Here is a 24909-nt window from a genome sequence, read left to right as displayed (position 1 = left end):
TATTAAAATAAAAGTTTATGAGTGTTTCGTTTTCAGTTAATACATATTAATTTCTCTTTCATATCATTGCTCGTCAGGGAGTAGACATTATTCTATTACGCCTGTGTTTGGTTTTAATACATAGATAACTTAAAGGACTGCATACTCATTCAAATGATCACACGTTACAAAGATACTTCCGGTACACTCATTCAAATGACCATATGGAACAAGCGAACACACTAAATCAAACAAATAATTTTGGTTCACACATGTAAGGGCGTAATCCTGACAAACACATAACACATACATTGTACTTCGGGACAACCAATGTAATGTGTTCAAAGCGGGAAAACCAATGTAATATGTTCAAACTGGGACAAACAATGTAATATGTTCAAACACATCTAATCAAACCGCTCATGATCCCAAATGAATACTTTATTTGAAACTCACTCATTAAAATGAACGATTCAAAGACAAACGTTGAAGTGAACAGTGTTCTTCTCATGTTGGTTATGTTAAAGAGATAAAATTGTTCAAAAGTCTCAATCTTCTTAACCTCCTCGACTGAAAATCCATAGAATCCTAGAAACATAATGTAAAAAAGTACCAGAATCGAAAGATCAACGATCATTAACCCATTGAGTCTCGTCCATAAGTTGGAGAGGCTGATGTCACAGAGGCCGATGACATCGGGCTATTAATCGTCACTTTGTATGTAATCATTGCGTGAATCTACAGACTACACACTTGTAGATATCATCCTATCACCATTATGTAACAAAAAGGTCACGGAGTTCGCATCAGCATACCATGTTTTTCTTTAACGTTTTGAGCGCCATATATATCTATGTTAACCTAATGCTGTCACCGGCTGTCAATTTCTGTAACTACAATGTATTTACGATTTCTGCCATTGATTTCGACTGCAAACATGTGCTGTCATCGATTGTGGATTTCTTTAACTGTTCACGTTTACATTATTGAAACTATATGGAGCCAGTGAATAAAGCTTAGACATCCGGACATTTAGAATATTACGCGGAGAAAAAGAAACGAACATCCCCTAGTCATATTGCAATAATATTTCGCTCTTATTTGTCATGTTCAACAGGTTTGTTCAGTGGAGTAAGCACTTCTTACACTGATATAAGCCAGATATCAGGTAATCTCTTTCCACATCTGATATGCATAATGACATGTCATAACTCATGTTTTTAAACATTGGGTTCTTCTTATTGGGACTGAAATATCGGTAAGTTCTTTTCATAATTTCTTCATTGCATAGCGTTTCGGCGGAAATCCAGTCTTGGAATGTTTGGTAACTTTGGAATTCGTGGAAAACCTGGAAATGGAGTTAAAGTTGGTATAGGGAAGCGTTTGATCGGGCCTGGCTGCCTTGAGCCACAATTGTTACCGGTGAGATCAAATATTCCACCTCCAGTTCCGCCAATCTTCACATCTCTTTGAGATCCAGTGCATGGCTGTCCACATGGACTCGGGGCTGGATTATTACATTGTCTCGTCCTTGTGCTCACAGGGATACATCCTTTTGCCACAGACCAAGCTGACCAGGAGCTCAATTGACCATCGATAGGTATACATAAGGCCAGGTCCGGGTTTGGAAAAGATCCACAGTTTATCGCAGGATTGCTGAAAAAAAAATTAGTTATAGTAACAAGTGAGTATGAAGGGGTTTAAAAGGAAGCAAAAAGGAAGCAAGGTAATAATAAGGATAGGAATTAAGGTAACAAATCAGAGTAAGAAGACTTGCAAGTCAGCAAAAGGAAGTAAATTAACATATCAGAGATAGGAAGCAGGGTAACATGTCAGAGAAAGGAAGTAAAGTAACACGTCAGAGACAGGAAATAGGGTAACATGTCAAAGAAAGGAAGTTAAGAAACACGTCAGAGACAGGAAATAGGGTAACATGTCGGAGAAAGGAAGTAAAGTAACACGTCAGAGACGGGAAATAGGGTAACATGTCAGAGACAGGAAGCAGGGTAACATGTCAGAGAAAGGAAGTAAAGTAACACGTCAGAGACAGGAAATAGGGTAACATGTCAGAGAAAGGAAGTAAAGAAACACGTCAGAGACAGGAAATAGGGTAACATGTCGGAGAAAGGAAGTAAAGTAACACGTCAAAGACGGGAAATAGGGTAACATGTCAGAGACAGGAAGCATGGTAACATGTCAGAGAAAGGAAGTAAAGTAACATGTCAGAGACAGGAAGTATGTGTGTGAGAGGCACTGACGTTACATTATTGAAATACCATACCAAAAACACGCACCGTAGAACTCCGCCTGGTCGCATTATACTGACAAAGGGTTAATAAAATGTTGTGAAATGTTCAACGTATCCACAGAACGACATTTACTTTAATACGGACATTGGTATGTCCGAGCATTGGAACAAAATAAGCAATAGTTGTGAACAAATCTTTATATATTGAATAGAACTCATATTCTCGATGGATTTGCTTTTGTTATATTCGCGACATGAAAATGAATTATGCGATAAAAACAACGCGCGAAATGGTTTGCCTTCCTGATAAATATTTGACCACATTTTGCCAGAAACAAAATCCTGAAAAACATTGACCTAAACAGCAACGTCGTATATATAACCTATGAATGCCTTGCTAGAGAAAACAAAGAGAACTCTTTCGATATCCTTACCTTGATGATTGCTTTCGGAATACATTTCGGGGAATGGATGTCACTCCTGTGGTGTCACATAAGATTTTCGCCATAGTTGTCTTCTTTATTTCATCTAACAGTTCAATCGGGAATTTGACGTTTGTATCACTTTCATAAAAGAATCTATCCCCCTTTTTCAGAGCTTGGAACTGTATGCCCACAAGACACGCAAATGTAGTGCCAATATTTCCCCCTGGAACGACTTCCTCTGACACGCCTCCCGTGAACAAGTCAATGTCAAACACAGTACTGAAATGACAATACAAAATCACTTAATAGAGAATCAGATTTTCCACATAAAACTACTAACAAAAATAAGGAGTCCACATATTTTGCTTGAATGAAGCATCGGCACATTGGTAGGAATGTCTGAAAGAACAATGATCAACGTTCATTGTCATTTGGTCTATTAATGTAGTTTGATTAACGCAAAACAAAAACAACTGCTATAGTATAAACCGTAGTGTTTGTACTTTGGAACGTAATGACGAATTTTTCCAATGGATAAAGGCCAAAAACAAAACCCCAAAATACGTTTAGTGTTGAACGTCTTGTCTTTAAATCAAAACCTTTTCATTTCTATCTTTTTATAATTATAACTGTAATAGCAATATTTAATAACCTGTTTTGAGTTCACACAACATTACGTAGAATTGTGGGTAGAGGGTTTTGTGTACGTTGTAAAACGTTTGTCCTAAACCTACTCACGTAGCGCAATATACAGATTTCAGCATAGAAAGACCTGTCACATAAATACATTATTCTGTTTATAGGGTGGGACTCATGCATAATGATATCAAATGACAGCCAATATATTTAATATCGTGAACGGGTTTAACATCTGAAAAAGTCATACGCAATGGTAAATGGAGAATAGATTAGAACAATAATTGTGTGTGATTTGACGTTCAATTTTGAAATACTTATTTTCTGATGTCGAATACCATTAAATAACAAAATGCTCTATGTTAATGATACATTTCCTCTGGACGCTTGAAAGCGATTTTATCGGTGAGATATGACCTAATATCAGGGACGATAGCAGGACTATGCTCAGACCAAATCAATCTCGACATCTTCCGTTGAACTTACTCGTATACTTTCTTCAGAAGATTTCTCATTGTGACTGAATGTAGATCCAATGCTTCAAAGTTCGAAGCAAGGTCTAGATTACACGCCACTCGCCACGTGTTATAATCAAATATACCGTGGTCACGTCCTCTCTGAATATTAGTAGCTGCCAGATCCATTCCATTTTTCGGAGCCGTCTGGAACAGATGTCTGGTTACCTCGTGCGTGACATGATTGTCTGTCTTTAGTGATGGCGAGTTGTACATTCCTGTCATTATGGAGTTGACACCTCCGTTGTAGGCGAGTTCTGGCTTGAGGAATGTAGTGTGGAGTCTGTGATTGAGGGTGGTGCCGGACGACTTTTTCTCTGTTATATCATCGGCTATCAAACTGTGGCCGAACCTAAAGGCAGCTGCCGAGAAGGCATTCCTGATCATTGGTTTGACGGCTGCGTTGTAACCAGTGTGGTACTGCCCGGCCGGCTTAGGTTTCAGATCAAACTGGTTCATTACGTTGGTCCCGAGGATTTCCTGAAGCCATTCATTGTAGGTGATGTGCTGAAGTTGGGCGCTAACGATTTTCTTAGTTTTTTGGAAGACATCGTCGTCATTCATGTCAGGGTTGGCGTTCTTCATTGTTCTAGCTACGTTGTTGTGGTGCCTCATCCACACTGTCTGGAGTGAAATCAAGGCTGGCTGTTGGTTCACTCGAACGTCTCCTGTTAATTAACAAATATATATATATATATATATATAAATGAATATTTACGATCCTATTATTGAACATCCCCGCCTAATCGGAGTACAATAGCCCAATCCCGAACCAATTTGATGTTTTGTAATATAACATAGCGAACATCTCGAATGTTATGTATGGAGATTTGCGATTGTTACAAGGGAGAAACCGTAACTTGATCTAAATAAATGGTACGCGTTGTTGTACTGAATCCATTAAACAGTTTAATGAAATAGCAAGTCAACTTGTCGACTTTGTTAATGCGATGAAACACATTTATTATGTGGTCGAAGTAATTTTGAATCCTTAAATACGTATGGCTTTAAGTTACTTTATTAAATACCAACAACGTGTCGTTCGCCTGTTTAATCTAATAGTGTAAATTCTTACCTGCTCTGAAACACTTAGTTCTAGAAGCCTGAGCACAAACAGCATTGGGGTTTAATGGCAGCAGGTCATTGTTGCCCTGAGATTGCAGGAACGCTTAAAACAAAGAATAGCAATGTAAATACAATTTACAATAGGAAATAATTCTACTATTTGGTATGTATTTAATGGGACATGTACTACAGTTCAAAGGTAAAAAAAAACGAATTTAAATGGTTTCGGTGATAGCGAAGAACGTTGAATTCAAATAATTAAAATGTTTTTGCAAAAAGCTAAGCCTTAAAAATGGTGGTTGTACTAAACTCCTGCAACTTATAGAGCCCCCTGCAGGCTTGGGGAAAGAATAGGCCTTATAGATGCCAATAATGTCGTAAAAGGCGACTGATTTGGGATTACTGTAGAATCGGGGGTTTTAGTCTGCGTCTGTTGTATTTACCAAGACCTTAAATGACAGCTAAGTGAGAGGTACAGTTCTGTTGTCCACAAAGTGCATACAAATCACGAAAGATCATATGTCGTATCACATGTTTGCAAAGCAAATAATAAGAATAGGCTGTTTTTGCATTTTTGTTTCTTAATGTTCTCGATTTTGATAATAAGAAATACGTTACATTGACATTCGATATAACAATAGCACGTCAAAAAATCCAAATGCCTGCATAAAACAACGAGAAAATAATCCAGGCACCTCATTACTGCTGACTCACTGAATACCTGTTTACGTCCAAGTTGGTGTACATCCGCGGTTACACTTACCTCCGTCACGAAGTAGTTTCTGCGTTGCTAGGTCGGAGCCGTATATTACCGATCCGTCTAAGAAGTGGGTCACTTGGTTTAACTGTTGACGAAGACCTTCCAATAAAACAGTATTACGAAAATGTAAGGTTATAAATTATAAATGTATCCAGGTACAATATATGTAGTAGGTAGTTGAACACTTATGCTAAGACTTATATAGATTTTGAACATAATGAAAGGACTTTGGACCTGATGAACATGACGCATTCACTAGTGCATCTTAATATACTAAGATCACTGACTGTTCTGTTTATCAAGCAGGGAAGTAACTCAATCATTGTCACTAAGATCACTGACTGTTCTGTATATCAGACAGGGAAGTAACTCAATCATTGTCACTAAGATCACTGACTGTTCTGTTAATCAGACCGGGAAGTAACTCAATCATTGTCACTAAGATCACTGACTGTTCTGTATATCAGACAGGGAAGTAACTCAATCATTGTCACTAAGATCACTGACTGTTCTGTTTATCAGACAGGGAAGTAACTCAATCATTGTCACTAAGATCACTGACTGTTCTGTTTATCAAACAGGGAAGTAACTCAATCATTGTCACTAAGATCACTGACTGTTCTGTTTATCAGACAGGGAAGTAACTCAATCATTGTCACTAAGATCACTGACTGTTCTGTTTATCAAACAGGGAAGTAACTCAATCATTGTCACTAAGATCACTGACTGTTCTGTTTATCAGACAGGGAAGTAACTCAATCATTGTCACTAAGATCACTGACTGTTCTGTTTATCAGACAGGGAAGTAACTCAATCATTGTCACTAAGATCACTGACTGTTCTGTTTATCAGACAGGGAAGTAACTCAATCATTGTCACTAAGATCACTGACTGTTCTGTTTATCAGACAGGGAAGTAACTCAATCATTGTCACTAAGATCACTGACTGTTCTGTTTATCAGACAGGGAAGTAACTCAATCATTGTCACTAAGATCACTGACTGTTCTGTTTATCAAACAGGGAAGTAACTCAATCATTGTCACTAAGATCACTGACTGTTCTGTTTATCAGACAGGGAAGTAACTCAATCATTGTCACTAAGATCACTGACTGTTCTGTTTATCAAACAGGGAAGTAACTCAATCATTGTCACTAAGATCACTGACTGTTCTGTTTATCAGACAGGGAAGTAACTCAATCATTGTCACTAAGATCACTGACTGTTCTGTTTATCAAACAGGGAAGTAACTCAATCATTGTCACTAAGATCACTGACTGTTCTGTTTATCAGACAGGGAAGTAACTCAATCATTGTCACTAAGATCACTGACTGTTCTGTTTATCAAACAGGGAAGTAACTCAATCATTGTCACTAAGATCACTGACTGTTCTGTTTATCAGACAGGGAAGTAACTCAATCATTGTCACTAAGATCACTGACTGTTCTGTTTATCAAACAGGGAAGTAACTCAATCATTGTCACTAAGATCACTGACTGTTCTGTTTATCAGACAGGGAAGTAACTCAATCATTGTCACTAAGATCACTGACTGTTCTGTTTATCAAACAGGGAAGTAACTCAATCATTGTCACTAAGATCACTGACTGTTCTGTTTATCAGACAGGGAAGTAACTCAATCATTGTCACTAAGATCACTGACTGTTCTGTTTATCAAACAGGGAAGTAACTCAATCATTGTCACTAAGATCACTGACTGTTCTGTTTATCAAACAGGGAAGTAACTCAATCATTGTCACTAAGATCACTGACTGTTCTGTTTATCAAACAGGGAAGTAACTCAATCATTGTCACTAAGATCACTGACTGTTCTGTTTATCAAACAGGGAAGTAACTCAATCATTGTCACTAAGATCACTGACTGTTCTGTTTATCAAACAGGGAAGTAACTCAATCATTGTCACTAAGATCACTGACTGTTCTGTTTATCAAACAGGGAAGTAACTCAATCATTGTCACTAAGATCACTGACTGTTCTGTTTATCAAACAGGGAAGTAACTCAATCATTGTCACTAAGATCACTGACTGTTCTGTTTATCAAACAGGGAAGTAACTCAATCATTGTCACTAAGATCACTGACTGTTCTGTTTATCAAACAGGGAAGTAACTCAATCATTGTCACTAAGATCACTGACTGTTCTGTTTATCAAACAGGGAAGTAACTCAATCATTGTCACTAAGATCACTGACTGTTCTGTTTATCAAACAGGGAAGTAACTCAATCATTGTCACTAAGATCACTGACTGTTCTGTTTATCAAACAGGGAAGTAACTCAATCATTGTCACTAAGATCACTGACTGTTCTGTTTATCAAACAGGGAAGTAACTCAATCATTGTCACTAAGATCACTGACTGTTCTGTTTATCAAACAGGGAAGTAACTCAATCATTGTCACTAAGATCACTGACTGTTCTGTTTATCAAACAGGGAAGTAACTCAATCATTGTCACTAAGATCACTGACTGTTCTGTTTATCAAACAGGGAAGTAACTCAATCATTGTCACTAAGATCACTGACTGTTCTGTTTATCAAACAGGGAAGTAACTCAATCATTGTCACTAAGATCACTGACTGTTCTGTTTATCAAACAGGGAAGTAACTCAATCATTGTCACTAAGATCACTGACTGTTCTGTTTATCAAACAGGGAAGTAACTCAATCATTGTCACTAAGATCACTGACTGTTCTGTTTATCAAACAGGGAAGTAACTCAATCATTGTCACTAAGATCACTGACTGTTCTGTTTATCAAACAGGGAAGTAACTCAATCATTGTCACTAAGATCACTGACTGTTCTGTTTATCAAACAGGGAAGTAACTCAATCATTGTCACTAAGATCACTGACTGTTCTGTATATCAAACAGGGAAGTAACTCAATCATTGTCACTAAGATCACTGACTGTTCTGTTTATCAAACAGGGAAGTAACTCAATCATTGTCACTAAGATCACTGACTGTTCTGTTTATCAAACAGGGAAGTAACTCAATCATTGTCACTAAGATCACTGACTGTTCTGTTTATCAAACAGGGAAGTAACTCAATCATTGTCACTAAGATCACTGACTGTTCTGTTTATCAAACAGGGAAGTAACTCAATCATTGTCACTAAGATCACTGACTGTTCTGTTTATCAAACAGGGAAGTAACTCAATCATTGTCACTAAGATCACTGACTGTTCTGTTTATCAAACAGGGAAGTAACTCAATCATTGTCACTAAGATCACTGACTGTTCTGTTTATCAAACAGGGAAGTAACTCAATCATTGTCACTAAGATCACTGACTGTTCTGTTTATCAAACAGGGAAGTAACTCAATCATTGTCACTAAGATCACTGACTGTTCTGTTTATCAAACAGGGAAGTAACTCAATCATTGTCACTAAGATCACTGACTGTTCTGTTTATCAAACAGGGAAGTAACTCAATCATTGTCACTAAGATCACTGACTGTTCTGTTTATCAAACAGGGAAGTAACTCAATCATTGTCACTAAGATCACTGACTGTTCTGTTTATCAAACAGGGAAGTAACTCAATCATTGTCACTAAGATCACTGACTGTTCTGTTTATCAAACAGGGAAGTAACTCAATCATTGTCACTAAGATCACTGACTGTTCTGTTTATCAAACAGGGAAGTAACTCAATCATTGTCACTAAGATCACTGACTGTTCTGTTTATCAAACAGGGAAGTAACTCAATCATTGTCACTAAGATCACTGACTGTTCTGTTTATCAAACAGGGAAGTAACTCAATCATTGTCACTAAGATCACTGACTGTTCTGTTTATCAAACAGGGAAGTAACTCAATCATTGTCACTAAGATCACTGACTGTTCTGTTTATCAAACAGGGAAGTAACTCAATCATTGTCACTAAGATCACTGACTGTTCTGTTTATCAAACAGGGAAGTAACTCAATCATTGTCACTAAGATCACTGACTGTTCTGTTTATCAAACAGGGAAGTAACTCAATCATTGTCACTAAGATCACTGACTGTTCTGTTTATCAAACAGGGAAGTAACTCAATCATTGTCACTAAGATCACTGACTGTTCTGTATATAAACAAGGGAAGTAACTCAATCATTGTCACTAAGATCACTGACTGTTCTGTTTATCAGACAGGGAAGTAACTCAATCATTGTCACTAAGATCACTGACTGTTCTGTTTATCAAACAGGGAAGTAACTCAATCATTGTCACTAAGATCACTGACTGTTCTGTTTATCAGACAGGGAAGTAACTCAATCATTGTCACTAAGATCACTGACTGTTCTGTTAATCAGACAGGGAAGTAACTCAATTATTGTCACTAAGATCACTGAATGTTCTGTTTATCAGAAAGGGAAGTAACTCAATCATTGTCACTAAGATCACTGACGGTTCTGTTTATCCAACAGGGAAGTAACTCAATCATTGTCACTAAGATCACTGACTGTTCTGTTAATCAGACAGGGAAGTAACTCAACCATTGTCACTAAGATCACTGACTGTTCTGTCTATCAAACTGGGAAGTAACTCAATGATTGTGACTAAGATCACTGACTGTTCTGTATATAAACAAGGGAAGTAACTCAATCATTGTCACTAAGATCACTGAATGTTCTGTTTATCAGAAAGGGAAGTAACTCAATCATTGTCACTAAGATCATTGACTGTTCTGTTTATCAAACAGGGAAGTAACTCAATCATTGTCACTAAGATCATTGACTGTTCTGTTTATCAAACAGGGAAGTAACCCAATCATTGTCACTAAGATCACTGACTGTTCTGTTTCTCAAACAGGGAAGTAACTCAATCATTGTGACTAAGATCACTGACTGTTCTGAATCATTGTCACTAAGATCACTGTCTGTTCTGTTAATCAGACAGGGAAGTAACTCAACCATTGTCACTAAGATAACTGACTGTTCTGTTTATCAAACAGGGAGGTAACTTAATATATTTAAATATAGCTATTTCTGATTAGGAAATTACGTTTCAAGTAACTCAATCATAGTCACTAACATCACTGACTGTTCTGTTTATCAGTCAGGGAAGTAACTCAATCATTGTCACTAAGATAACTGACTGTTCTGTCTATCAAACTGGGAAGTAACTAAATGATTGTGACTAAGATCACTGACTGCTCTGTATATAAACAAGGGAAGTAACTCAATCATAGTCACTAACATCACTGACTGTTCTGTTTATCAGACAGGGAAGTCACTCAATCATTGTGACTAAGTTCACTGACTGTTCTGTTTATCAGACAGGGAAGTAACTCGACCATTGTCACCAAGATCACTGACTGTTCTGTCTATCAAACTGGGAAGTAACTCAATGATTGTGACTAAGATCACTGACTGCTCTGTATATAAACAAGGGAAGTAACTCAATCATTGTCACTAAGATAACTGACTGTTCTGTTTATCAAACAGGGAAGCAACTCAATCATTGTCACTAAGATCACTGACTGATCTGTATATAAACAAGGGAAGTAACTCAATCATAGTCACTAACATCACTGACTGTTCTGTTTATCAGTCAGGGAAGTAACTCAATCATTGTCACTAAGATCACTAACTGTTCTGTTAATCAGACAGGGAAGTAACTCAATTATTGTCACTAAGATCACTGACTGTTCTGTTTATCAAACAGGGAGGTAACTCAATATATTTAAATATAGCTATTTCTGATTAGGAAATTACGTTTCAAAATCAAATACTTGTTCGAATACTTTTTTTTGTTTTAACGTTTATTTTTTATTTAACCTTTTATCCCCTCAAATAAATATAATTACCAATATAAGCCCTTGCTTAAAGGAGGCATTAACTAGCCTCCAGATTTATTCTTTCAATTTTTACATTTAACTGTATTCATAAATCGTATTTATTTTATGTTTAACTATCAATTGTGATGAGTATGAAAATTAGTGTCGGGTATTAAAGTGTTTTTTTCGTTTATGAAATTGAATTGAATATATATACATTGATCTGTCATGGACCAAGCTCAACTAAATGTAATCATAAATCATAGTTGAAAGTAAACACAAAAGTCTAAATAAAATATGAACATTATACAAAGCGAATATATGAAGTATTTACACTACATGTGTTGTGTAACTTCTGCATTGATTACCCAATCCCCCCCCCCCTACCTCCACCCCCCCTTAACTGACTGGAAAGTTGAAAATCTTTATTTTTAACAGATTCTGTGTTGAACACGTACCTAGACTACAGTCGAGGGGTGGCGCTGGAAGTGCTCGAACAAAATTCAAACAGTCTCTATCAAAGAATTCGTCATTGTCAGCTACAGGGATATGGAAACAGTTCCTCCTGTAAATAAACATGTTCGAATCAAAAATAGTTTTCTATATAAATATGGTATTTAGAAAATATTATTCATCTGATTTCGTAAGACTTTGATGTTAAATCAAAGTTTTTATTTACTCTCGTAAAATATTTTGAATCCTCAACATTTTGGGAGGTTCCTTTGTACCTTAGATGTGTCATCACATATCACACTTCAGGAAAGAACATGAATAAAATGCACTAATAATAACAACAATTGGAGGTTCTTATAAACCTCTTTATCACAACCTAGTTCGTAGGTCGTCTCGAAGCGGTTCACAAATTATTATTCGTGGTTATAGGGCCTTTGCAACCAACAGATATCTTTCTCATCCCCATGGGGAGCAAACAGCCGGTGCTGACATTTCGGCGCTCACAGTTTGCATTCAACCATTCTAGCTCTGCCCAACCACGCACTCATTTACAGCTGAGTAGACTGGAACAAGCGGAGTAACGGATGTTGTTCAAAATTGCAAAACAGTGCTGTGACGTGACTCGAACCCGTAACCCTTCGGTCACAAGCACGGCGTCCTACCACATAATTACCAGTGCAGACTCTCAGACCATCTCTAGCATAACGTCATCTCATACAACAGCCCGTCCCCACGTAATTGCTCATACGTCAGAACTTATCACCACTAATGTACAGGTCATTGTATGTGTATTTACTTGTTATAACACCATAAATCCCATTTAACCGTCGATATACAGTTAGATATCATACCTTTTTTTAAATCGACAGCAATCGAGGTTTCTGCCGCCATACCCTAAAATAAACAACCGTAAACTATAATACTCTTTTTAAACAAGGCATCACATTCACACAGTGTGTGCCATATGTATGAGGAAATGAACAGAAAATTCAATGTTGTAACAGTAACTGCTGTAGCGACTGCAGCTCTTAACGGCATTGTCATAGCAAACAATTGTTTGAAGTTTCATGACATTCCGTTGAAGAATGAATTGACTAGAGCGATGACGATATTTTTTTTCTAAAAATGGTAATAGTGACCTTGACCTTCAACGCAGTTACCCGAAACGCCAATTGTGTCCATATATTGTCATACCAAATACTTGCATGAAGTTTTATGAGATTCCGTTGAGAAATGAAGTCGCTAGAGTGATGACAAAGAGTGACATATACGTACTTAGTATGTACGTACGTACGGGCGGAATCCTTTAACCCCTCGAACTTTCGTTGCGAGGGGATAACAATGTACATAGATGGCATTCAGGAAAACAAATTGTACCGCTGTCCCATCACTCCCATTAAGCGAGAGTGTCTCTCTATGAAACGTAGGCGCGGTATAATATATTCTTTACATTTAACGTTCGTTCAATGTAGAATACTTACCTTTAGCGAGAGCGTTCATCTGAATATCGTGACTGACGAATTGTCCGAATTCCATGGCAAGGTGACTTAGCAGCTTGGCCTTGACCTTTAGATTAGTATGTACCTCCAAACTTATGTTGCGTGCGGAGGGAAGTGGAGAGAACAGACCCCGGGTTCTTGGCGAATTGACTCCTGAAAATACAGATGATGGTACAATACACTTATGCTGTACCTAAATCAATATATTAAACACAATGTTGGTATTATGCATTACACTGTACCTAAATCAATAAACTAAACACAATGCTGGTGTAATACATTACACTGTACCTTAATCAACTAACTTAACATAATGTTGGTCTAATCCATTACACTGTACCTAAATCAATAAACTAAACACAATGCTGGTGTAATACATTACACTGTACCTTAATCAACTAACTTAACATAATGTTGGTCTAATCCATTACACTGTACCTAAATCAATAAACTTAGCATAAGTATGCAGATTAATCGAAGAGAAGTAACATTTCTAGTATATATTACCGTCATCGTATGCGGGAGGGAGAAATCGTTCAAACGCTGTGAAGGCCCTGCCCCATAGAGGATTATTCACGTTGTTGCACGACCCGTCGATTGACCGGTACTCATAGCTCGAGTTACATGACGGCCTAACGAAGGGACACTTCCGTCTGGCTGGGACTAGGAAAGTAGTGCCGACTTTACTGAGAGCCTGCTGAATCTGTGGCCTTGCCTGGTTGCTCAGTCTAAAAAAATCAAATTATAGTGGATGAAGTATGACGAATGAGCAACATTTGTTTGCGGATGTGTCCCACGTGTGAGACTACGTGCAGTAATGACGCGGCTACGGTGTACATTATACAATCTTATATCGGAATCATTTAAGTCATGATAACGTAGAGAATATCATTAAGTGAACAATTAAGTCAGGATAACGTAGAGAATATCGTTAAGTGAACAGTTAAGTCAGGATAACGTAGAGAATATCGTTAAGTGAACAGTTAAGTCAGGATAACGTAGAGAATATCGTTAAGTGAACAGTTAAGTCAGGATAACGTAGAGAATATCGTTAAGTGAACAGTTAAGTCAGGATAACGTAGAGAATATCGTTAAGTGAACAGTTAAGTCAGGATAACGTAGAGAATATCGTTAAGTGAACAGTTAAGTCAGGATAACGTAGAGAATATCGTTAAGTGAACAGTTAAGTCAGGATAACGTAGAGAATATCGTTAAGTGAACAGTTAAGTCAGGATAACGTAGAGAATATCGTTAAGTGAACAGTTAAGTCAGGATAACGTAGAGAATATCGTTACGTGAACAGTTAAGTCATGATAACGTAGAGAATATCGTTAAGTGAACAGATAAGTCAGGATAACGTAGAGAATATCGTTTGTGAACATGTATGTCCTGATAAATCAATATCCTTATTGTAATGATGGTATAATATATTTTACTGTACCTAAATCAATAAGCTAAACATAATTTTGGTGTAATACATTACACTGTAATAGTATATTGTGTGTTTATTAGGGCTTTTCACCAAAGTGAAAAAAGCTATTTTTTTGTTTGGCTGCTTTTTCTCGGTACTAATATTGTTCTGCCATAATTTTGTGGCCTCTTAATCTTTTGATTGGTAGCAGGTATGTTCAAAGTCGTTCATGTATATTATAGGTCATGATTGGAAGGTGTCATTGCAACATTTTCAAGTAGGTCAAAAATCTAATATGGCCGCTATGACGTAATATGTCAAAATCTTAAAACGAACATAACTCATAAACCGTTCATTATACAGCATGTATGCAATTATATTATTTGAAAATGTAATTCGTGGCTATTATTGTTTTATTACATATTATTAGAAAAATATCAAATTTAGGTCCTTCCTGTCGGGTCAAAGGTTACCATTTTTTTTTTTTTTAATGATTTTTTTCATATTTCAAGTTGTTTAAAAAAGTATTTCGACGTCGACAGGAAAGTTCATCTTAATGAATTTGATGTCTTCACATTTTCTGTAACGTTTAATGCATAATCTTGAAGTAAGTATAGTCATAGCTGAAGAACTATATGATTTCTGCGAAGTACGGACTATCTTCGTGTATTAATTCACTGTTTCTCTGACGTCATTTCGCACACTGTGAATCCCCCACTACGCTATCAGCTTCCGTAGACTACTAAGGAATAGTTCGTGTCTGATACTTTGTATAACTGAATTTTATTGACTATTTACACAGCACATTTTGTTCCTCAATGTCGCAGCTATGCTCTTACGCATGTTCATAGATATGAATTAACTGATTGAAGCAAAAGACCATGATATAAAGGTTTGTGACCAAACCCAAAACAGTCCTAACAAGCCCGTCAAATTGTTAGCCAACAACTTCTAGTTCTGTTTGCAATTGTCACTCGTCAGTTATAGAGATACCCAGTTTTATTTGACCAAAGTAAAACGATAAGTATCTTAAGAGAATCACCTGCTTGTCGTGTCCTTGACCATCTCTACTTACCTTGCCGTGTCCTTGACCGTCTCTACTCACCTGCTTGTCGTGTCCTTGGACGTCTCTACTCACATGCTTGTCGTGTCCTTGGCCGTCTCTACTCACCTGCTTGTCGTGTCCTTGGCCGTCTCTACTCCCCTGCTTGTCGTGTCTTTGGCCGCCTCTACTGATCACCTGCTTGTCGTGTCCTTGGCCGTCTCTTCTCACCTGCTTGTCGTGTCCTTGGCCGTCTCTACTCACCTGCTTGTCGTATCCTTGGCCGTCTCTACTCACATGCTTGTCGTGTCCTTGGCCGTCTCTACTCGCCTGCTTGTCGGGTCCTTGGCCGTCTCTACTCACATGCTTGTCGTGTCCTTGGCCGTCTCTACTCCCCTGCTTGTCGTGTCCTTGGCCGTCTCTACTCACCTGCTTGTCGGGGCCTTGGCTGTCTCTACTCACCTGCTTGTCGTGTCCTTGGCCGTCTCTTCTCACCTGCTTGTCGTGTCCTTGGCCGTCTCTACTCCCCTGCTTGTCGTGTCCTTGGCCGTCTCTACTCCCCTGCTTGTCGTGTCCTTGGCCGTTTCTACTCACCTGCTTGTCGTGTCTTTGGCCGTCTCTACTGATCACCTGCTTGTCGTGTCCTTGGCCGTCTCTACTCACCTGCTTGTCGTGTCCTTGGCCGTTTCTACTCACCTGCTTGTCATGTCTTTGGCCGTCTCTACTGATCACCTGCTTGTCGTGTCTTTGGCCGTTTCTACTCACCTGCTTGTCGTGTCCTTGGCCGTCTCTAACATGAGGTCAGCAAACTCGGCCAGTGCCGTGGCCTGCGGACTGGTCTGAAGATGTGGACCGAACCCAGGTGTGGCGCTGTCCACCGTATCAAATACTGTAAACACAGCATGGTGTTACAATGGGTAAATGTTAACGCCATTATAAAGATATATAGAATGTGGTGTGTTAAACAGACGTTTCTTTATACAGAACGATAAATACATACACTGTTCATATTTGTTATACAGGACTATTAGGAGGACACATCCTCTACTATATTTGTTATTCATGACTGTTAGGAGTACAAACCCTTTATATTTGTTATTCAGGTCTATTAGGAGGACACACCCTCTTTATTTGTTATTCAGGTCTATTAGGAGGACACACCCTCTATATTTGTTATTCATGACTGTTAGGAGGACAAACCCTTTATATTTGTTAGTCAGGGCTGTTGGGAGGACACACCCTCTATATTTGCTATTCAGTGCTATTAGGAGGACACACCGTCTATATTTTTTATTCAGGGCCAAAAAAATGGTTATTCATATTTCATCCATTCAAGATGTATCACCAAATTAATTAATTAATGGTCAAGCAGAACAATATAAGATAATAACAGATTACCTCGTTGTTTGACTTCGCTCCGCTTTGCTGTTGCAAGTGTGTCGAGAGCTTGGTTCACTGACAGTTGAATAACTGATGCAGCTGCTGGGTTATTTAAAACACCGGAACCAATGCTTGAAAAGGTTTTTTGAATGGTTGGTAAACCTCTGGCTAGCACAGGTGGAACCGGTTTACCCGCTCTGGCTAGCACGGGTATGACCGGTTTACTCACTCTTGCTGCAGACGGAACATCAATGGTCCCGGTAAGAAAGGCGTTAGTATTGAGTGAAGCCAACGCCGCACTCGCTCCTGAAAACCCCAGCAGCAAGGACAGGAGTGCGTATAGCGTTCTAGAATAGAAATCAAAAAGGTAAAAACACGAAAAATATATATAATAACCCTAACAACAATAGAACATTAGGCCACATCATCGATCCAAAAACAGCAAACTTTTCATCTGAATTTTGCCACACAAGACAAAAATATACCGGTATGATAACAAACTAGTAACGAAGAGCTTCACACAATGACGTAATTATCCCATAATCGCCATCACATAGTATAAATGTGGGTGTTTTTTAAATGGATAACACGCTTTAATATTCTTTGTTGAAATAAACCGGTACTTCTTTAATTTTCGAAATTCATATAACTTAGTGCTTTACGCATCTTCGATAAACATAAAAGTTCTGTCAGGTATAATTCCTAGCATGATTTTTTTTTTATCAAAAGGAATATCACGGAGGAAAAAAGTTTTCAGTGCATTTTTACCTTTTCTGACAGTGGAACTAAGATCCGAAAGTGAATCCATTTCAGCATGCTTTCGCTTTGCCCATTATCTTACATAGTCTAACAAAGAATCAATGAGTCCCTAGAAACTTACTTTCCTATTTATAGTTGTAGTCCTTCGGACCTTTCTTGAAAAGCTCTCATAGCTTTGCATTCATAATTATATTGAGATCGCCAGGTACTTTGTGTCTAGCCAGGGCATTGTCTGTCGTTTTATATCACAAGAATATACCGAAGGATGAGTTAATCTAAGTTGATTTAAAAACAACTGCTGTAGTGTGTGTATGTCGCCGGAGAATTTAGATCAATCTAGAGAATACGAAAGGAGTTACAAAACCCCAGCTAAAAATTAAACTGCTAACTAAAGAAGGACCTGTGGTTATTGAAAATATTATTTTTTCACACTATACTATTAATGTGTTTAGGTATGTGTGATTGCATTGTGAAGGATTAGGTGAGAATTGTGTTGAGATTAAAAGTGCACATTTTTATTTTTTAACTTTGAAAGTGACGCGGTAAATACAGAATACAGAACGGAACTTAAACAAAATAAATACAACAAAGGTTTACAAAAGCAAATACTATCTATAAAATTAATAAATATTGATACATTAGTACGATGTGATGACAATTTCAATTATTGGGATTAATGCGTCCTTGTGACTATTATTTTACAGCATACCTCGGGAACAAAGGCAATGATCAGCTGAGTCTACCATATTGTATATCTAAGATAGAGGCACGAGACGCACGCGTATGATTGCACCTATAACAGTATGTGGCAGAAAACCTGATGGTACTTCNGCTGTAGGAACTAGTGGGGCTGTATGGGCTAGTGGGGGCTGAAGGGGCCAGTGGGGGCCAGTGGGGGAGGAAGTGGAGTAGGGGCGGCTGTAGGAAAACCACAAATGTCAACCGTGAACGAACCCTCAAGATTCATTATGATTCACAATATAAAAGTTAGTTATTTATAGGAAACAGGGCAAACGTTTGATTTCATAGTTAATAAGACAATAAAGATATATTAATATTCATGTTGGGTACAACGACTGGTGAATAAAACACAGACCGAAATACTGTTTTAAACTGTTTGTGAGTCATGACCCAGTAACGGTAATGCTGTATTTGTCAAAACAGTTCTAAATCATTTACACAAATATTAACTCGTATTTTTCCGTTCGATTGATGGTACACTGTATTCCGTTTAAACATCAATTATCACCAAATGTTTAAATAACGGATTAAATTGCTACAACCTACCAATTCCGTCCCGCGTCATACGTTAACAATGACATCATCAAAACGGAAAACAGACATATATATAACAACATTTCAATTATTGCCGACTTTAACAAAGTCATGTATACTTCTTAAACTGTAATTGAGGTCCACCGAAAGATGTGCATATATATTACCGGACAAAAATAGTTCTCAAGACATTCTATTTTTGCTGCAGGACATGCCCTTCATCGGTGAAAATTGGCTCGCAAAGCAAACACTTTTTTATGTATAACAAATACATCCGGGAAAGACACTTGCCATTCAATCATTTTTTTGTTATCACAAAATAAAACCCGATATATGTTTTTTAGCAGTGTAAACGACTTACCTTCTTGTCATGTAAAGTTGCATTTTGTCTAACTGCAGTAGACAGAACTATACTTGTGTTTCAATCAAGCGATCCTTTTATACTGCGTTGGCTGACGTCATAAGATTTGTTGATATACAAGTTTTCTTAGAATCCTTTAATTTGCATTCTTGTTGGGTTTACCTGTATACAAAGTATGGTAACTTTGTCCAAGGGGAAATACTAGTAACAAACTAAAGCATTCGCTGTGATACTCAGAAGTTACTTAGTTCAACCGATCAGAATTTTCCCTTTTTGATCAGTCTTTATATAACACTTCAAAGTTGTCTGTTTAAATTAGACTGAGCTATATATTATTTAATAATTATATATATAGTGTTGATTAAATAACCCAGAGGCCCCATAGAGATATTTGCATATGTCATCGACAACACACTAATTGGGACGTGTAATGCGTCACGTCCTTACCTGTACTTTCCAGGTAGCCGAGCTACCATTAGCTATAACTGATAAATTGATATTATGTTAATGACAATGTGGTTATTTTCATACCAATTTACATTAAAAGTTCATTGATGATAGTAATCGATCATATGGATTTCGTTTATTGTTTTTTAATTTCAAAATTCAAGTTCAGTTTTTGTTTTTTTATTAGCGAGGAGATAAAACTATTATTCAAAGATGCGTAAACACTGTTAAGCCGCGGTCACATCTTGCGGTCACGCACGTAGTTGATCGTAGTGGGGGATGCCCCTAGTTGACTTTAGTAGACCGTAGTGGGGGATGCCCCTAGTTGACTGTAGTAGACCGTAGTGGGGAATGCCCCTAGTTGACTGTAGTAGACCGTAGTGGGGGATGCCCCTAGTTGACCGTAGTAGATCGTAGGTGACCTTAGGTAAACGTATTACACGTAGCTAGACGTAGTTCAACGTAGTTATGAACATAGTTTGAACTAAGAGAAACCCATGATTTGGCCAAAAACTGTCAACATGTTCAAAATATATCTACTGTGAGTGTTGATGCCAAGACCCTACTGTGACAATAGATTGAACGTAGTTGACCCTAGTTAACCTTAGTTGACCTTAATTGACCCTAGTTGACTGTAGTGTTTACCGTACTTGACCGTCGTAACATGGCACTACGGTTAAAACTACGGTCAAGGAGGGTCAACTACTAGGGTTGGACTACGATTGAAGTACGCAGTGGCGGATCCTGAGTTTTTTTTAAAAAATCATGTATTTTCACCATTTTCCTCGATTTTCCCCCACATGGCAACCCCAATGGGATTTTGACACCCCCCCCCCCCCACCCCCCCCCCCCCCCCAACCCAACCCAACCCAACCCAACCCAGAACGTTCATAGTACTGTCTGTTAAGTAGGTTAAAATATGTTCACAGTATTGTTAAGTACGGTTATCTAGGGTCAACGAGGGTTAAGTAGTGTTAAATGATGTTGAATTTAGAAGTTAGGGTTAGGCAACTACGTCTAACCACGTTTAATATTATACCTACTGTACGGTGTACATGTACTTTATAGCTACAGTCAACTAAATTGTACGTATACGGTCATCCCCCAATACAGTCAACTTCATGCGTGACCGTAAGAGGTGACCGCGGTTTAAGTATTAATGGTTGGTTGTTACTATTTTACATAAAGGCTATCATTGTTACCCTTTTAGATAAAGACTATCACACACAAACTAATTGTTGATTATTGCCTTTCACATTGCCCTCTTTATTGTACGAAGTCATTGTTTTCATCCCGACAGGTATGTCATAATAGACATTGAGGTTTATGTATTGTCTACGTTTTGTCTGTACATCCTCAAACATATACAGCCTTCCTCGTGTTCTGATTGGCTCCTATCCCTGTAGGTCAGATGATCAGTATGTCAGTGTATAGTTGTTGTTTCGTATCAACCCTATCCCGTTTATATTATCTAGGTAGTGGGCTAGCGTTATGTGTGAGTGAACAGCGAACACTTCAGCTCTCTCCCTACTCTGCTGGCAGTTTTAAACATAAAACTTTAACGAGATGAACACTATTGATCCTACTACATAAAACTGTATTTTACAGTTTCAGCACACCTGGTTGTTAGCTGTGAATTAGCATTGAGCCAGTACATCTAAGATTAAATATTGTCACACATTTAACTCTAGTAAACTGTAATTTTCCTTTTATTAACATTTTGCTATACTAGTGTTAATCACTTGATACATTTTCCGTATTCTTCTGTTTAAAATATCAACCTAAACTTTATTCTGATGACAAATCTATCAAAAATTGTCAACTTATTCCGTATAGGTTAAGTCACATAAGTCTCCAATCCTGATACTATTAACCAACTCTCCAATCATGATACTATCTAACTAGTTACCAATCCCTATACTATTAACCTACTCTCCAATCCTGATACTATTAACCTACTCTCCAATCATGATACTATCTAACTAGTTACCAATCCCTATTCTAATCACCTACTCTCCAATCCTGATACTATTAACCTACTCTCCAATCCTGCTACTATTAACCTACTCTCCAATCAAGATACTATTTAACTAGTTACCGGTCCTGAGACTAATAACCTACTCTCCTATCCTGATACCATTAACCTACTCTCCAATCTTTATACTATTAACCTACTCTCCAATCCTGATACTATTAACCTACTCTCCAATCATGATACTATTTAACTAGTTACCAATCCCGATACTATTAACCTACTATCCAATCCTGATACCATTAACCTACTCTCCAATCCCGATACCATTAACCTACTCTCCAATCCTGATACAATTAACCTACTCTCCAATCCTGATACCATTAACCTACTCTCCAATCATGATACTATTTAACTAGTTACCAATCCCGATACTATTAACCTACTCTCTAATCCTGATACTATTAACCTACTCTCCACTCCTGATACTATTAACCTACTCTCCAATCATGATACTATTTAACTAGTTACCAATCCTGATACTATTAACCTACTCTCCAATCCTGATACAATTAACATACTCTCCAATCCTGATACTATTAACCTACTCTCCAATCATGATACTATTTAACTAGTTACCAATCCCGATACTATTAACCTACTCTCCAATCCTGATACCATTAACCTACTCTCCAATCCTGATACCATTAACCTACTCTCCAATCCTGATACCATTAACCTACTCTCCAATCCTGATACTATTAACCTACTCTCCAATCCTGATACTATTAACCTACTCTCCAATCATGATACTATTTAACTAGTTACCAATCCCGATACTATTAACCTACTCTCCAATCCTGATACCATTAACCTACTCTCCAATCCTGATACTATTTACCTACTCTCCAATCATGATACCATTAACCTACTCTCCAATCCTGATACCATTAACCTACTCTCCAATCCTGATACTATTAACCTACTCTCCAATCCTGATACTATTAACCTACTCTCCAATCATGATACTATTTAACTAGTTACCAATCCCGATACTATTAACCTACTCTCCAATCCTGATACCATTAACCTACTCTCCAATCCTGATACTATTTACCTACTCTCCAATCATGATACCATTAACCTACTCTCCAATCCTGATACCATTAACCTACTCTCCAATCCTGATACTATTAACCTACTCTCCAATCCTGATACTATTAACCTACTCTCCAATCATGATACTATTTAACTAGTTACCAATCCCGATACTATTAACCTACTCTCCAATCCTGATACCATTAACCTACTCTCCAATCCTGATACTATTTACCTACTCTCCAATCATGATACCATTAACCTACTCTCCAATCCTGATACCATTAACCTACTCTCCAATCCTGATACTATTAACCTACTCTCCAATCCTGATACTATTAACCTACTCTCCAATCATGATACTATTTAACTAGTTACCAATCCTGATACTATTAACCTACTCTCCAATCCTGATACCATTAACCTACTCTCCAATCCTGATACTATTAACCTACTCTCCAATCATGATACTATTTAACTAGTTACCAATCCCGATACTATTAACCTACTCTCCAATCCTGATACCATTAACCTACTCTCCAATCCTGATACTATTTACCTACTCTCCAATCATGATACCATTAACCTACTCTCCAATCCTGATACCATTAACCTACTCTCCAATCCTGATACTATTAACCTACTCTCCAATCCTGATACTATTAACCTACTCTCCAATCATGATACTATTTAACTAGTTACCAATCCTGATACTATTAACCTACTCTCCAATCCTGATACAATTAACCTACTCTCCAATCCTGATACTATTAACCTACTCTCCAATCATGATACTATTTAACTAGTTACCAATCCCGATACTATTAACCTACTCTCCAATCCTGATACCATTAACCTACTCTCCAATCCTGATACTATTTACCTACTCTCCAATCATGATACCATTAACCTACTCTCCAATCCTGATACCATTAACCTACTCTCCAATCCTGATACTATTAACCTACTCTCCAATCCTGATACTATTAACCTACTCTCCAATCATGATACTATTTAACTAGTTACCAATCCTGATACTATTAACCTACTCTCCAATCCTGATACAATTAACCTACTCTCCAATCCTGATACTATTTACCTACTCTCCAATCATGATACTATTAACCTACTCTCCAATCCTGATACCATTAACCTACTCTCCAATCCTGATACTATTAACCTACTCTCCAATCATGATACTATTTAACTAGTTACCAATCCCGATACTATTAACCTACTCTCCAATCCTGATACCATTAACCTACTCTCCAATCCTGATACTATTTACCTACTCTCCAATCATGATACTATTAACCTACTCTCCAATCCTGATACCATTAACCTACTCTCCAATCCTGATACTATTAACCTACTCTCCAATCCTGATACTATTAACCTACTCTCCAATCATGATACTATTTAACTAGTTACCAATCCCGATACTATTAACCTACTCTCCAATCCTGATACCATTAACCTACTCTCCAATCCTGATACTATTTACCTACTCTCCAATCCTGATACTATTAACCTACTCTCCAATCATGATACTATTTAACTAGTTACCAATCCCGATACTATTAACCTACTCTCCAATCCTGATACCATTAACCTACTCTCCAATCCTGATACTATTTACCTACTCTCCAATCATGATACCATTAACCTACTCTCCAATCCTGATACCATTAACCTACTCTCCAATCCTGATACTATTAACCTACTCTCCAATCCTGATACTATTAACCTACTCTCCAATCCTGATACTATTAACCTACTCTCCAATCATGATACTATTTAA

The 24909-nt window shown here is 37.6% G+C and overlaps 1 protein-coding gene across 2 annotated transcripts; it reads right to left on the bottom strand.

Annotated features, from left to right (window-relative positions):
• Positions 1-19700, bottom strand: LOC110453503 (chorion peroxidase-like). Of its 2 annotated transcripts, XM_021502462.1 has the most exons (12): positions 19592-19700; positions 17215-17543; positions 16582-16705; positions 13871-14091; positions 13346-13516; positions 12716-12758; positions 11870-11976; positions 5632-5727; positions 4879-4971; positions 3775-4471; positions 2662-2931; positions 1-1635 (listed from the first exon to the last, which is right to left on the bottom strand). In XM_021502462.1, the coding sequence occupies exons 1-12, from the start codon at positions 19612-19614 to the stop codon at positions 1260-1262; spliced, it is 2550 nt and encodes an 849-aa protein (XP_021358137.1). In that variant the 5' UTR covers positions 19615-19700; the 3' UTR covers positions 1-1259. The 2 variants fall into 2 exon arrangements, with proteins under 2 accessions (XP_021358137.1, XP_021358145.1); XM_021502470.1 differs by lacking the exons at positions 16582-16705; positions 17215-17543; positions 19592-19700 and adding exons at positions 15817-15978; positions 16048-16258.
• Positions 19701-24909: the final 5209 nt, after the last annotated feature.

Source organism: Mizuhopecten yessoensis, unplaced genomic scaffold (assembly GCF_002113885.1).
Source record: "Mizuhopecten yessoensis strain PY_sf001 unplaced genomic scaffold, ASM211388v2 scaffold855, whole genome shotgun sequence".
Taxonomy (NCBI): domain Eukaryota; kingdom Metazoa; phylum Mollusca; class Bivalvia; order Pectinida; family Pectinidae; genus Mizuhopecten; species Mizuhopecten yessoensis.
The sequence above is the reverse complement of the archived record's forward strand: the minus strand, read 5'-3'. Positions and strand labels throughout refer to the sequence as shown.

Excerpts from the sequence above, each read along its gene's own strand:
- LOC110453503 (XM_021502462.1), bottom strand. The coding sequence starts at position 19,614 with ATGCAACTTTACATGACAAGAAG. Across the intron at positions 5,728-11,869 it reads ACCCCTCGACTGTAGTCTAG|GTCTTCGTCAACAGTTAAAC; the intron begins GTACGTGTTCAA and ends TTTTATTGGAAG. Across the intron at positions 2,932-3,774 it reads CTTCTGAAGAAAGTATACGA|TACTGTGTTTGACATTGACT; the intron begins GTAAGTTCAACG and ends TTGTCATTTCAG.